The sequence below is a fragment of the Vigna unguiculata genome, chromosome 5 (genome assembly GCF_037176805.1).
Source record: "Vigna unguiculata cultivar grain cowpea cultivar isolate G323 ecotype 2 chromosome 5, ASM3717680v1, whole genome shotgun sequence".
In the NCBI taxonomy this organism is placed as follows: domain Eukaryota; kingdom Viridiplantae; phylum Streptophyta; class Magnoliopsida; order Fabales; family Fabaceae; genus Vigna; species Vigna unguiculata.
The window spans coordinates 37,929,291-37,944,689 of record NC_140796.1 but is presented as its reverse complement, the minus strand read 5'-3'; the positions used below and the strand labels follow the sequence as shown (position 1 = coordinate 37,944,689).

Here is a 15,399-nt window from a genome sequence, read left to right as displayed (position 1 = left end):
GAGAAGAGAACCATTGTCTACTAGCAACATCATCAAAGGAATGGAGAGTTACAAAAGGTAGTTATCCTCAATCCTTTTATGTTTAAACAGTATTAGGCTCAAGACATTCACTCACACACCGAACATAGTCACTTATAAAGGACTTGGACTTATTGATTGTGTTCTTGAGTGACAAGAAAAATAAGTTTTAGAATTTGCAGGATTTTAAGAACATTTGAGATCTCTTTTCTTATAAACAGGTGGCAGGACATGGAGATGAACTTATTCTGGCTTGGTGTAGGAAGAGGATGTTTACTTTTAGTTCATGTGTTCATTTTATTCTTCCTAAGACAAAGAACGGGGAGACCACCTCAAGGCAGGTTAGTAGTCCCTAGGTTTCAGCTATTTCTTCTGATTCTCATGCTACCTTATCTTTCTCAAGCATCAACATTTGTAATAAAAGGTAAGAAATTGGTTACAACATTGTCTATTCCAGTCATTTAAATTACAAGATTAAAACTTTTATTTGAGTAGAGATTCATGTGCAAATTTATTTCATCCCTTTAGACTACATTTATATGCAGGTGGCACAACAGGGGGAATAATTACTGGAGTGTTATTACTGGCATTCATCTCTTTAGTATTTCTATTTCTTATTATTGCAATCTACTCCGAAAGTTTTGCCCAATACAATGAATCCAATCAAGTAACAAATGAAGAAAAATGGTATAGAAACTTGTTGTTCTTTTTCATTGGGAGGCCTACCACTGGCAAGTGGTTTGACAAGAATGGAGTACCTTCCTCTTTCCTTGCACGCTTTGGAATTCTCTTTGATGATTGGAAGGGTCCTCCAGTATTCATTTTAGGCGATCAAAATGAATCAAATAGCATAACCAAGTGGACTGAAAGTGGCCAAAGTGAGATCACAAGAACGAAGACAGTGAGTTTAGAAGACAACAATGAGGAAACCAAAATCTCTGAATTCAAGAGGGTACTGGGCTGCATGAGAGCATCATATATCATCATTGACTTACTGAGAAGAGTTGGTTTGGGAATAATATCAGTAGCTTACCCTTCAGAAAATTCAAATAAAAGCCTTTTCGCTTTGATAATCACATCAATACAATTCATTTATCTATTTACCACCAAACCATATATCAGTAGAAGTGTACAGGTTGTGGAAGGTATTTCGCTCTTGTGTGAGGTAGGTGTGTTTGCTATTTTAATCCTGCAGAATGGTTCAAACTCAGTTGAAGCTAAAACTTGGGAATTGGTCATTCTGTTTCTTCTACTGTTTACCTTCATTGCTCAGCTCACCAACCAATGGTATGCTATGGTAAATACCCTATTGAAATTCTTGAAGTCTCAGAATAACACTTTGAGACATGGATTAAAATTTACAGCCAAGGGACTCATCCTGCCTTTTCTTCCAAGCAAGCATTGGTCTAGTGTTGTATCCACATTCTCCCAACCAGAAACAGTCCAGCTTTCAGTGAATCCTATCACAGAATTTAAAAGAAGAAACAGAAATGGATATATGGATCCAATTAGTGCCATGACTACTACTGTAGTCCCTGTGTAAATTCCAAGCACACCCAGCCACAATGTCATTGAAAGAACACAGCCTACAACCTGAGATAGGTGCAAACTCTCATATTGAAGTGGAAGGTAAATGGCTAAAGGGGCACAAGGTTGGGCTAAGAAAGGAGCTAAAGATGTTAAGGGAGCTTGCAAAAGCTAGCTTCTCTGGGGATACCAGGGTTAATGAAGCAAGCACTACCAGCTACACTTCAGGTGAACAATATTCATCAGGTGAAATCTATTTGGGTAATCCAAAGCGAAGATATTACTAACTCTAATGCACAAAAGGGTCATATAACACCACATCCTACTTGGGAAGATTTTGGAAAATGCACATTACTTCGAATTGTTGTTTGTTGAGAATCACTATTTGTATAGTTTCTTCTGTAGTTTTAGTGACCTTAACTTGCTTCTAATCATTTTTAAATGACTCACATGTGCCGACATTTCTGCTTTTATGTCTTTCATTGATGGTGATATCATCCTTAAATATTACAGAAATAGCTACAAATGACAGCTATTCTAATTTCTAAAATCGTGCAATCTAATTACAAATGATGAATACCCATATTTCTGACAGATTTTATGGCACGTATAACACGGAACACTATACAAAAATCTCTGTTGACATCACTGCTCAAATTAATGTCTCATGTCCGAGATAGTGTATCTGTAATGAGATTTGGTTAGATCACTTTCTTAAAGGACTTCTTAACCATACATAATAATTAGTTAAACTAATATTTTATGGGTTAGATCGGATTTTGCATTTTTAAATTTCACACTTCTAGTTTATCGAAGTTTTTAACTTTTAAATCAAATCATAGTTGTGGTGATAGGCATGTTTCCAATGTTTAAGATAGATTTGTAACATTTTAATACAAGATACTACAAGCTAAGGGGCTATGTGGTCATAAGGTTTTGGTAATGATAGTTTAACTAACCAAATTTGACCCTTTTTAACCTGTTTACACGTCATTGAGATGTGGCATTTTGATTTTTAGTTTTCAATTTTTTTAACTTATGTGATGTGGCATTTATATTGATTGGTGTAGTCCAGAGCCGAAGAGGGTATTTGCAGTTCAGGTTTCAAACCAACCCTTTTCATTCTTTCATTATTTTCCCTTCTGCTTCCGCGTCTCTCATCTTTTATTGAAATCTCCTCAAGTCTTTGTTTCCTGGGACAACGTTCTTCGTTTTTTCTCTTTCGTCAGAGGCACTTTGAACATTGTGTGATGCTGAAATTTGGTGAAAAAGAGGGGTTAGGGTTTTGTCTTTCTTCCTCGCAAGGAACACACACGCACATTCATCGATTCTTCTTTTTCATTCCACATCTCTCACCGTTGTGTATCCTATTCTATCTCCTGGGTAAGTGAGAGTTTCTATCTTCATCCTCTCTCTCATTTTAGGGTTTTTTTTCGTTATTTCTCTCCCTGTTCGTCTTTTTTTTTATTTTTTTGGGCTTATTGTTCCTAACATGAGTTTGTTTACTATATGTGTATGAGTGTGTATTTATAAGATTCAAAATTTGATTTGTTGAAGCTCTACAGGTTCATAGTTCACTCTTGTGAGTGTATGCAGAGAAATAAAATCATTTGCCTTTTCTAATTTTTATCACATAGGGATTAATGCATTCCTAGCTTAAGAATAAGTGGTGTAAGGAAGACTTAGTTTTATAAGGAACAAGCATACGACCTAATTGTCTCTTTGTATATAAATAGTTTAATATCAATAGAAATTGTTGGCAATGACAATTGTAGACAAATTCTTTAAACTGGTGTTGTAAGAATATACATGTTTTCAAAGTAATAAAGTATATGCTAACTATATAGTATTCAGTATTTTATTGATAATTGTTTCCCCAATCTTTTATTGATTGTGGTTTTTCAAGATTGGTATTTGGTCGTCACACCATCTGATTTTGTTATCATTTATAGTGAGTCGATGATGGAGTAATTTAAAAAATTGAACCAATCATTTGTAACAGCAACGATTGGGGATCTTACCTTCTGATTGTGTTATCATTTACAATGATTCAATGATATAATAATTTTAAAAATTGAGCCCACCATCTGTAATTGTTGGACCTGGGTGGAAGTTATTTTGTTTTCTTGACTATTAACTTTGATTGATTTTTTTTAACTATGTCTGTCTCTTATTATATTTACTAATATTCATAGGTTAGTGCACTGCTTGTTTTGGGTTTGGAGGCAAAAATTTGTTTTAATGTTATTTTGGTTATGAGGAGTGTATACTCTGCCGATTAAGTAAACTATAAAGTATTATTTCAAACAAAATAAGGTCTCTGTTGAGTTAATGAAATTTTTTAGGTTGTTTAGATTTCTTCTTCCGAAACTCTACTTCAATAGTTTTCAGATGTAGCATAGTTGTGGTTGTCTTTAACTCTTCCATTGTTATTAGCGCTTATATTTACAGATGCTAGGGAACATGCAAAGATAAAGAAAATCTTCTTTTAGTTTTAACAATATATGTTGTCTTATTTTTTTAACTATGTTTGTCTCCTATTATATTTATTGATATTCATAGGTTAGTGAACTTGGCATTTGAAGGTTGTAGATACTGTCATACCAGGATCTGACGAGAAGTCAGGAGCTTGATTCAAACTAACTTGTTTTATTTTTATTGGAACTTGTATTTTGTCCTTTATGCTTGGCGTTTGAAGGTTTATGCTTGATGTTTGAAGGTTGTAGATGATTGAATATTAGCAAGCAGGTTCATAATTCAATTACAGGGATCTGGATAATGGAGTAAGGTCATCATGGATCATGGCGGGCGGGGTTAATACTATAAGGCTCAGTTATACTAGTTATATCGCACAAACATGATCATTATCCTTGACATGAAGGAATACCGTGCTATAATAATTGAAGAATTTGCTACAATAATTGAAGAATTTTTTTTTTGTAGTGTTATAATTTTTTATAGATTGTGTTATAATTTTTTTATAGATTTAAATTTTCATTACTGAATAAAAAGTGTACAGAATGAATATCTATATATATTTTGTTAGTTTCTATGTACTTTGTTTTGTGTAAAAATGGATGTAAATATCTGCATGTGTACAAAATCTTAAAAATAAAAAAATAGATAATTGTACGTAAAAATGCACTTACTGTTGCTAGAAGTATGGTTATGAGGAGGGTTTGTTTTGAGATGTGCATTTACGTTTTTGGTGAACTTTTATTTGGTGGAGCAATTAATGAAAATTAATATCATATATAGAATAACCCTTTATTTTTTGACGATAACACGTAATGGAATAAGCAAGTCTATATGTACAAAATCTTATAAAAGAAAAGATAGATACTTGTGCACAAAAAGACACTTACTGGTAATCCATGTGTACAAAATCTTATAAAAAATAGACAGATAGTTGTACACAGAAAGACACTTACTATTACTGATAGTGTGGTAATAAGATGACCTTCAATGAACGTTTATCTTGTGAATAAATTAATAATAATTAATATCGTATTTGGAGTAACACATTATTCTTGAAGATAACACTTAATGGAATAAAAGTCCATATGTACAAAATCTTCTAAAAGAAAACACAGATAGTTGTGCACAAAAAGACACTTATTGGTACTCCATGTATACGAAATCTTATAAAAAAAAGACAGATAGTTGTACATAGAAAGACACCTACTGTTACTAATAGTGTGGTAACGAGATTAAGCAAGTGCATATGTACAAAATGTTATAAAAGAAAACACAGATAATTGTGCACAAAAAAACACTTGCTGGTACTCCATGTGTACAAAATCTTATACAAAAAAAGACAAATAGTTGTACATAGTAAGACACCTACTATTACTGATAGTGTGGTAATGAGATGACCTTTGAAATGTTCATTCTTGTTATCAATGAACGTTTATTTTGTGAACCAATTAATAAAAATTAATATCGTATTTGGAGTTACCCTTTACTCTTGAGGATAACACTTAATGGAATAAGCATGTGCATATGTATAAAATCTTATAAAAGAAAACACAGATAGTTGTGCACAAAAAGACACATACTATTACTGATAGTGTGGTAATGAGATAACCTTTGAAATGTTCATTTTTGTTATCAATGAATGTTTATTTTGTGAACCAATTAATAAAAATTAATATCGTATTGGAAATAATCATTGAAAAATACTTAATTTAATGAGGATGTCCATGTACAGAATCTTACAATCAAAAAGACAGATAGTTGTATTTGTAGATATCCATGAGATTACCTTTGAAATGTGCATTTATGGTATATAATTCAACAAAGTTTACTCCTTACTTCGTGAAAGAATTAATGAAAATTAATATCATATTTAGAAAAATCATTGAAAAATACTTAATTTATTGAGGACATCCATTTGTACAAAATCTTACAAAGAAATAGATAAATAGTTATACATAGAAAGACACTTAATAATCATTCGTTGGTTAATTGAATGAGGACATCCTTGTGTGCAAAATCTTACAAGGAATAACATACATACACATAAACATATAACGTGTCCTGTACAAATAGATCGATGAAACTCTAAAATGAAACAACCAAATAAATTTTGAAATTATGAGCAAGCACACCATAAAACTTCTATAATTGTAGTTTCAGCAACAAGAAACATTGAACAAAATTTACTAATATCAAGAAAGTGGCAATCAAATCTACCCCACAAATTATAGGATTGGTTCAAAGCTAATAACCAATGAACAATATAGTTTATCATATATGAGCAACTTTAACAGCTTTATGAAAAATAAAAAGTTATCTAATATTTTTCTAATGTATCTAATTAGATATATCATCTATGAGTAACTTTAACAACACTGATCTTTAGAGTTGTGAACTGCACATGGTCTGATCTTCTTTATGCATATGGCAGATTTTGACTTGGGCAACATGTGAAACCTTTAATACCCTTCATGAATAGGCAATGCCCACGAGAGTGTTGTAGTGCAATTAACTCCAATTGATCAAATTAACTCCACCACCATAACTTGTCACATGCACAATCGAAAATGTAAAAAGAAAAGGAATTAGAATCATAGAGACATAATAAAATTTGCTAAGATGTGAAAATGAGACATTCATAGTTGTCAAGATCTTATTTCCAAAGCTTCTACTTCTAACTTTGAGAAAAAATAAAATTTCAATATTAATTAAGCCTGACTAGGGGTTAGGTGTGTGAGGTAGCCCCAATTTCAAAACTGTAGAATGGCAAAGTAACAGGAATAATCAGAAAAAATGATTGAAGTATCATTGTTATTCTTCACTTGACCACAAAAGCTAATGGCTCATGGAACCATTTGTTAATGGTGGAGGAAAAGGAATACCAGTGATATTCCTCTACCTTAACAGAACAACATTATTCACATATGGGTATAGAACCTCATTTTATAGCAATCAAATCCTTAGTATACTTAGTAAACTATTGTCCATTAGATGAGGTCCAACAAAAAAGATAAAGTGAATGCAAGAAGTGCCCACATTGACTTCCATGACATAAATAGATAAAAATGTGATTTTATGAATGCATAGGTGGCTTGTCATGAAAAAAAAAACCTATCACAAAAGGTTACTTATTCATGTTAGTTGCAGATTCCATTAATAAAATGTCAAACAAACACTCAATAAAAGACATAAAAATATGAGTAGTAATAATAATAGTATACCTTTCAAATGTATGTGGATGATTGGATCAATCAAGACAACCATTTCACCTTATCAGCAATGCTTAAGTTGGATTCACGCTTTCGGATGAAGTTCATTCAAACCTTCTAAAAGATGATTTCAGTGCACCATACAAGAATCTTAACAATTGCCATTTCCTATAGCGTTATACATATAAATAATTAAAAAAGTGTTATTATATATTCAAGAACTGAACTAAAGGACAAAAGAAGTATTTTGAAATTTCGTTATGTCCATGGCATGACCTATCAAATAAATAATAACGATCCAGGTCATCATCAACATCAGATTGAGAGGACGAACTAAACCAAGCTTAGGCATCAGAGATCGAGAGAAATAACGGTAAAAAAACCCTAGAACGAGAGAGGATGAAGATAGAAACTCTCACTTACCCAGGAGATAGAATAGGATACACAATGGTGAGAGATGTGGAATGAAAAAGAAGAATCGATAAATGTGTGTGTGTTCCTTGTGAGGAAGAAAGACAAAACCCTAACCCCTCTTTTTTCACCAAATTTCAGCATCACACAATGTTCAAAGTGCCTCTGACAGAAGAGAAAAAGCGAAGAACATTGTCCCAGGAAACAAAGACTTGAGGAGATTTCAATGGTGAAAGATGAGAGAAGCGGAGGCGGAGGGGAAACAAATGAAAGAATGAAAAGGGTTGGCTTGAAACCTGAATTGCAAATGCCCTCTTCGGCTCTGGACTACACCAATCAATACAAATGCCACATCACACAAGTTAAAAAAATTGAAAACTAAAAATCAAAATGCCACATCTCAGTAACATGTAGGCAGGTTAAAAAGGGGTCAAATTTGGTGAGTTAAACTATCATTACTCTAAGGTTTTTTTGGATGAAAGTGATAGGGTTTTCTCAATCAGTAAAATAAGCCAAGTTTTTTAGTGGGCCAAATACCTATGAGGGTGATAGATTTTTTCCCAATTAGTTAAATAATTCATGCAAAAGATCTTGTATTCGGTGAGGTGAAGACAAAGGGACATTTGGTTCATATTTTTGTTGTTTTTATTTAGTTTAGTCCTCATTTTTGTTTTGTAATTAATTAGATCCTCATTTTTGTCAAATTTTAGTCAATTTGGTCCTTTTGACTAACGGTGTTTAAATAGTTAACATGTGTGAACAGTATCAATTTCTAATTTTTTTTATTTTCTTTTAATTTTTTCTTTTAATTTTTTAAAAACATTTCAAAAAAATTGTTCACGTGTCAAGTCACAATTGTGCCACATGTCAATGCTAATGCCACGTGTCAGTTTGTGGTTGTATTATTTCTTAGTGTTCAATCTAGTCTTGATATTGTTATTTTTTGTTCAATTCAGTCCCTATATTCATTATTTTTGTTTAATTTAATCCCAAATTTTGTTAAAATGGAACAATTTTATTTTTTAAATTGACATTATTATTAGTTATTTTTGAAATTTAATTATAAATTATTATATTTAATTATAAATTGAATATAATTCTTAGATTCAATTGTTAAATAGAATATAATTATTTAAATATTACTAAAATATAATTATTAAAATTTTAATAATATATATTAACATTTGTAAAATTTAAATTTAAATTTAAAATATTTAATATCTTTATTGCATTTTAGATATTAAAATCTAAAATATTTTATTTGAAAGCCACAAATTGATTTATTTTAACAAAAATTGGGACTAAATTGATCAAAAATAACAAATATTGGGACTAAATTGAACAAAAAAAATAGCACAACCATAAATTGACATGTGACACTAGCATTGACACATGGCACAATTTATGACTTTACATGTGGACAAATTTTTTGAAATTAAAAAATTAAAAAAAATTAAAAAAATCAGAAGTTGACACGTGGCATGTACTATTCAAAAACGTTAACTATTTAAACACTATTAGTCAAAAGGACCAAATTGATCAAAATATGACGAAAATGATGACCTAATTAAACACAACGAAAATGATGACCAAATTGAATAAAAATGACAAAAATAGGGACCAAATGTATATTTAAGCCTATTTTTTCTTACAAAGTTTTCTTGGAGCTTTAGTGAAACCATAAATAAATGAGAAGTTGCATATTTGATGTATTTTTGAAGTTTTCAAGAGGCGACGACTATCGTCCAATTATTATTGATCAAATTGATCGACAAGAGATGATGACTGTGGTCCAATCGTTACTGATTAAATTAATCAACAAGAGGATTATCCTTCGATCATTATTGATTGAATCATCAACAAGTGACAACGATTGATCAAGTTATCGACAAGAGATGATTACAATTGTCGAATCACTATTGATTGAAATTATCGACAAGAGGAGATCAGTATCCTCCAATCATACTTAAAGGAAAGAAGGTATGTTTGAGTGTCATTAAAAATTTAAGAAATGTAGCAACTTTGACATGGAATGAAGAACAACATAACATTTATTTTAGTATGTCTCATTATTAGAAAGTTGTGAGATAGTTTATAGTGAAGAATAGTGCATTTGTACTGAGCATGATGAAACAGGAACGTTGATAGCTTAAACAAAGCATATAAATATATTCAACGGTGGTAGAACATACAAAATATATAATATGCAGGTAAATTATTCTTCAACTATTTTTCCATCTTCTACAATTTTGAAAGGGTCCAAAGGAGAAAAGTTATAGTAGGCCCATTATCTATTTGTATGATCGGTTTGTAACTTTTTAGTATAAGATACTAAGAGCTAACGGAACCATGTGGTGATATACCCATGTCTATGATAGATTTGTAACTTTTTAGTGAAAGATTTATAAGTTAAGCAGGTATGTGGTGATAGGTTTCTTCCCAACGAGAGTGATAGGATCTTTCCCTATCAGTAAAATATGTCAGATTTTTTATGGGGCCAAATACCTATGAGGGTGATAGGTTTTTTCCCGATTAGTTAAATAATTCATACGAAAATTCCAGTAAACAGTAAAGTGAAGACAAAGGGATATGAAAACAAACACCTCTGGAAAATACCCAAATATCCTTATTTAATTCGTTGACACCTGTCCATTTATTTGGTTTTTTGGTCAGTTTAACTTTTTCTAAAAATGGCCCGTGATCTGCACCGGTGGTTCAGTAACACTTCTGGATTTTACTCAAATAACCCAATTTAAACGAGTGACACCTGTCCCATCGTTGGTTTTTCTGTAAAATCACCTTTGACCTTTCTTTTCAGATTTCTGTCTCCATTCTTTCTTCTCTCAATTTCTCCCGCTCACGGCATTCAAAAAAATTCATAATTTTTTTTTTCTTAAATTGTTCGTCCTTTTGCTGCCAAATCTCTTCAGACCATCTTCCCCCTTCTTCTTTCTCCCTTCCTAACCCTAAAACACACCCTTTTTTTATCAACCCACTTTTTTTTTTTCTCAGAACCAACCACACCCTTCTTTTAGTGTTTCTGTTTTGAAAGCGTTGTTTGGGTACTCCAGATTAGTGCATGCAATGATCCACATATATGGTGTTCTTGAAAATTCAGTTTTATGGATTAATATTGTGGGTTGAAAGAAAGGTAACATTTTTTTTTATTCTTTATAGTTTCAATTTTTAGACTTTCCATTCTTCTTAAACTTATGATTTTACGAGATTTTTTATTAACTGAAGTTTTTATGGTGCAGGATTGAATGTATAAATTTTTTTATTTTGGTATTCAATGGTTCCGGCTCCGATTAAGCAAAAGTACTTTTTTTAATATTTTATATTTTATATTTATTTTGTGGTTTAATTTTTTGTTTCGTAATATTTACAGTACTAAAACTGGAATGGGAAGTACTTCAAGTTTTCATTTTAGCCAACATTGTAGGTTCCTTATCCTCCACTTATCCAACATTCCAAGTTCTATCACATTATGAGCTACGATTTTTGTGTTCTGTTGATTCCCTTTTAAAGAAAGTTGAGGAAAGGTTAAATCTTTAAAGCAATTTTGGGTTAATTTTTTGAGAACTTTTGGTTTTGAATTTTTCAGGTTTGGAGAAACAAGGCTTGGAGGACTTCGTATTGTTGAATTAGAGTAATTTGCCATGCCTTAACTGCAACTAAAATTAGAGTAATTTATGTAGATATCATATTGTTGAATTTGTATTCTTCTCTCATGAAGGACTTCGTGATATCATATTTTAGGGATAAAATGAAGAAAGTAAACAAACTCTCAAAGAGCTTGAAACTAAGCACAACAACTATACGAAAAGACAAAACGTTTGAATGACATGGATTTTGTAATTGAATCAGTTTTCATAGTTATATTGTTGTGCATTAATTCTTAATAATAAGCTTTTGAGGTGGTAATCTTGTCATTATTAACTTCTTTCATTTTCAGGAGTTAGACAATGATATGAGGAAGTGTAAGGAAGAGTTCAAGGAGTTTGAAAGGCAGGATGTTAACTACCAAAAAGATTTTAAGCACATAAGTCAGAAGATCAAAAAGCTAGAGGATAAACTAGAAAAGGTAGAGAAGCAAGTCATAGTTCATTGCAACGAGACATATAATTCTTTTGTTTCTACTTTGTATGTCAGGATTCATCCAAAATTGAAGCCCTTATGAAAAAGGGCGAGGAATCCACTGATTTGATACCAAAACTTGAGGACAATATTCCAAAACTGCAAAAGTTATTGCTTGATGAGGAGAAGATCTTGCATGAAATCACAAAGAGTTCCAAAGGTGGACTTTTATCATTTTTACTATTTTATTTCTAATATAGTGTTGTCTATTGATAAAAATATAATGTTGTTTAATCATAATTTTTTTATGAACAGTTTGGGAGGGTTCCATAACTTCTCTCCCTGTTTTACCTTACTATTTTCTCAGGCTACCAATGATATGGACAAAAGGCCATTTTCCATGAGTATCTCATTTTATAAAGGTTACAACCTTTCTTCCTAACTTCTTTTTATTGACTTTTATCTAACATTGTGTCCTGCATATTATTGATTTTTTTTCTTTCATTTTTAAATATTTCTCTTTATTTAAAACAGTCACCTACATGCTAGATGAAATCATATGGAGTTAAATAGCCAACAATTTTCACTTTGGTGCAACTACTGTCGAATCAAATATATGAATAAGCCCATGAGAATCCTGCTATTTCAATTCCAAACACAACATGTTCTTTTATTTATAAATATGTTTTCAGTTCCTTTTTTCTTGATCAATAGGTTGTTCTGGTAGTTGAAAACTTGATGGTTAACATTGCATTCACCATTGTTTTGGTTATCCAAGATCACTAGCATGTAATCTTTACAGAATGGAAATGTTCAAGGAGTACTAATAGAGATTGAAGAAAGTCTTATAATTGTTGTAAGTCTCCCTTATTGATTCTTTCTATATATTCATGCTAAGAATTTGATTTTGGCCTATGTTGATACTTGTTTAATGTATTTCCAACCATCATTTTAACCGTGCAAGGATTGCTACAACATTGCAACTAGATCAGACAAGATTTTATCTATTGTTATGATAGTCTTGGTTGTCTTCTCTAACGTGGTGGCTATATATAGTGATGCCTATGCCTTGATCAAGCAGAACCAAACTTCACGCGAATGATTTCCATCATTCTAAATAAGAGAAGCTGAATTAGGAAATTTGGGTTTTCCAAGAGGATCCGATGGATTGATTTGAATGAACAGAGAAGTTACCCTGTGTACAAAAGTGCTTCAGAAGTGTTACAGTCTACAACATGCATCCATCCTCCTCTGTAATTTGCCATTTGTTGTAGTAGTTGAAAGTTTTTTTGAACAATACTCTCTATCCCTTTCCCTGATTTGATGGCATTTGTATGTATTGTATTGAGTGAAAATGAATGAATTTGTTAAAGAAATGGTATACATTTGAAGTATTGGACGAGAGAAAACTATAGCTTCCATTTATATTCCTGTCCCTATTCTCTTTTTTTATTGTTGAAGAAATTGAATTGTAGATTTCAGAATTACTTATTATAAACCATGATATGACCTAATTTGACAATACTAAATATTTTCCTGTTGTTTCTCTAAAAGGTAGAAGACATTAGAATATTGAGCAAAGAAGATATAATTTTCTTAAGTGATTCATTTAGCCTTATTGACGTGGTTTTTGTGATTACATTTATAGAAAGAGCAAAATACATCAAGAATAAAATAAAGATGGAGCAAGAAATATTAGAAATTGCCATGAAGCAAATACATAAAGCTTCATAATTTTCAGATTTTGATAGTAAAAACAACGTTCATATGTGTTCATATGCGTTCATATTCTTAAATGTAAATGAATTTCGTAAGTTATTGTTTGTCAGCAAAATTAAGTGTTCAGTTTGTTTTAGTTATTTATTTTTCATGAAAAAATCATTTTTGATTTACATAAAAAAGACAGTTATAATTTTATTTTAGAATGTTTTATATAAGTTTTTCAAAAATAAATTTGAATCACAAAAGATCAGATTACTAATTATTTTAAATAGTTCACAGAAAAAGGTGATAAGTTTTCTTTTAAATTAAAACTATATTTTATAATTGTAATAAAAATAACTTTTACCTTTTATATATTCTCTAAAGTATTAATTATTGTTTATATACATATATCCTTAAAATTGTTTGTGTTTTTTAAGTTCTAAATTTCTAAGTAACCTTTACAGATATTCGTAGTGTGAAGAAACTTCTAAAAACAAAATTAAAATCAAAATTAATTATTTATTGAATATTAAAAACAAAATTAATTACTATAATACTTTCATATTTGTTATATTATGTTTAACTTTTATTATAAATTCAATGTCTATGTTGATAACAACATATGCATGTATTTTTGTTTAAAACTTTTAACATCAATTTCAGGCTTCTCTAAATTTTTTTAATAGAGATATCATCTCAAAATATGTTTGCATTTCTCCATTTTTCTTTAAATTGATTATTCATGTGTGGACAATACTTTACACGAGACCAAAGTTCACAATATACCTATATTTTATTTTAACAATTATAAGTACATATACATTTCATTTTTAATATAATATATAACTAACTCATAAAACATGTGTGTCGTACCAAACAATTAATTGAGAGTTAATGTTTGATAACAATATCTTTTATATATATATATATATATATATATATATATATATATATATATATGTGTGTGTGTACTAGGATTTAAGTATGGTATGAATTAGGAATTTAAATAAATTTATGCGTTATATTAAATTTTAAACCAAAAAATGAAATGTTAATAGGACTCTATCGAATAGAGTGGATTGTGTTATTTTACTATTTATTAGCCAACACTATCCTCTAAATCAAAAGTTAACAATGCAGTATAATTTTATTTTTTGTTGGTCATTTTTTTTTCTTATTATTAATAGTATTGTTATTATAATTATTATCAGTATTAGTAGTCTTAACAATTTTAGTATTTTTATTTTATACGGGATCAAAGTTTACATGACAAATTTTAACTATATAACACTATTATTCTTTTATATATTAATTATTATATCAATTTTAAAATGTAACACAAATAAATTCATATACAAATAAAAATATAGACCCGTGCATACGCACAGGTATCATGCTAGTTATTATGAAAAAAGATTTCATTGCTTTAATAAGGATTAAATGAAGGAAGAACATTATGAAAGGAAGAGGACAAATAGGTCTGAAAAAAATATAGAGGGAGAACTAGAGAAAGGAAAAGAGGATAAACAATATCAATTAAATGTTTTGGTGAAGAGATCTACTTTCTTTTTCACTAGAACAATAATAATGAAAAGTTTTATCTCTTAAAAATTAATAAATTTGTCAAATAATAGATCCAATAAAATATTTAATTTGTTATCATACTTTTTTTAAAAGTTCTGTCTGTATATAAAAAAGATAGAATTCATAGGATATAAATAATCTAAAATATAAAGTAAATACTTTACTTCGTTGCAACATTACCCCCACAAATTTAGTTATTAAGATTAAAAATAAAAATAAAAACATAAGAAAATACATGTTTAAAATATTCAAAAGTTAAAATCACAACATAACAATACATAGTCGTAGCTAACGTCTAATATCACAAACACCAATAAAATAATAACATAAGACAAGTTACCAACGAAAAGATATTAAGAAGAGGAAAATAAAATAGTCGACTAACATATGC

The 15,399-nt window shown here is 30.2% G+C and overlaps 1 protein-coding gene and 1 pseudogene across 14 annotated transcripts; both read left to right on the top strand.

The window, feature by feature from the left end:
• The window catches only part of LOC146886396 (uncharacterized), a 35,946-nt pseudogene extending 33,999 nt beyond the window's left edge, over nucleotides 1–1,947 (top strand).
• An 8,564-nt stretch (nucleotides 1,948–10,511) lies between these two features.
• On the top strand, nucleotides 10,512–13,129 carry LOC114183297 (structural maintenance of chromosomes protein 4-like). Of its 14 annotated transcripts, none has more exons than XR_014995163.1 (8): nucleotides 10,514–10,794; nucleotides 11,032–11,081; nucleotides 11,248–11,292; nucleotides 11,599–11,727; nucleotides 11,796–11,940; nucleotides 12,036–12,142; nucleotides 12,523–12,576; nucleotides 12,777–13,129. XR_014995163.1 is itself a non-coding variant. In XM_085673569.1 (7 exons), exons 4-6 carry the CDS (start codon nucleotides 11,614–11,616, stop codon nucleotides 12,122–12,124), a joined length of 348 nt encoding a protein of 115 aa, XP_085529695.1. In that variant the 5' UTR covers nucleotides 10,514–10,794; nucleotides 11,032–11,081; nucleotides 11,248–11,292; nucleotides 11,599–11,613; the 3' UTR covers nucleotides 12,125–12,142; nucleotides 12,523–13,129. The 14 variants fall into 14 exon arrangements, 8 of the variants coding, with proteins under 8 accessions (XP_085529694.1, XP_085529695.1, XP_085529693.1 ...); XR_014995161.1 differs by having other exon boundaries at nucleotides 12,685–13,129; XR_014995165.1 differs by having other exon boundaries at nucleotides 10,525–10,794; nucleotides 12,088–12,142.
• The last annotated feature ends 2,270 nt before the right edge of the window (nucleotides 13,130–15,399 follow it).

Coding starts and splice junctions, on each gene's coding strand:
- LOC114183297 (XM_085673568.1), top strand. CDS start 11,614: ATGAGGAAGTGTAAGGAAGAGTTCAAGGAGTTTGAAAGGCAGGATGTT. Junction 11,728..11,795: donor TAGAGGATAAACTAGAAAAG/GTAGAGAAGCAA, acceptor TTTGTATGTCAG/GATTCATCCAAAATTGAAGC. Junction 11,941..12,035: donor AATCACAAAGAGTTCCAAAG/GTGGACTTTTAT, acceptor TTTTATGAACAG/TTTGGGAGGGTTCCATAACT.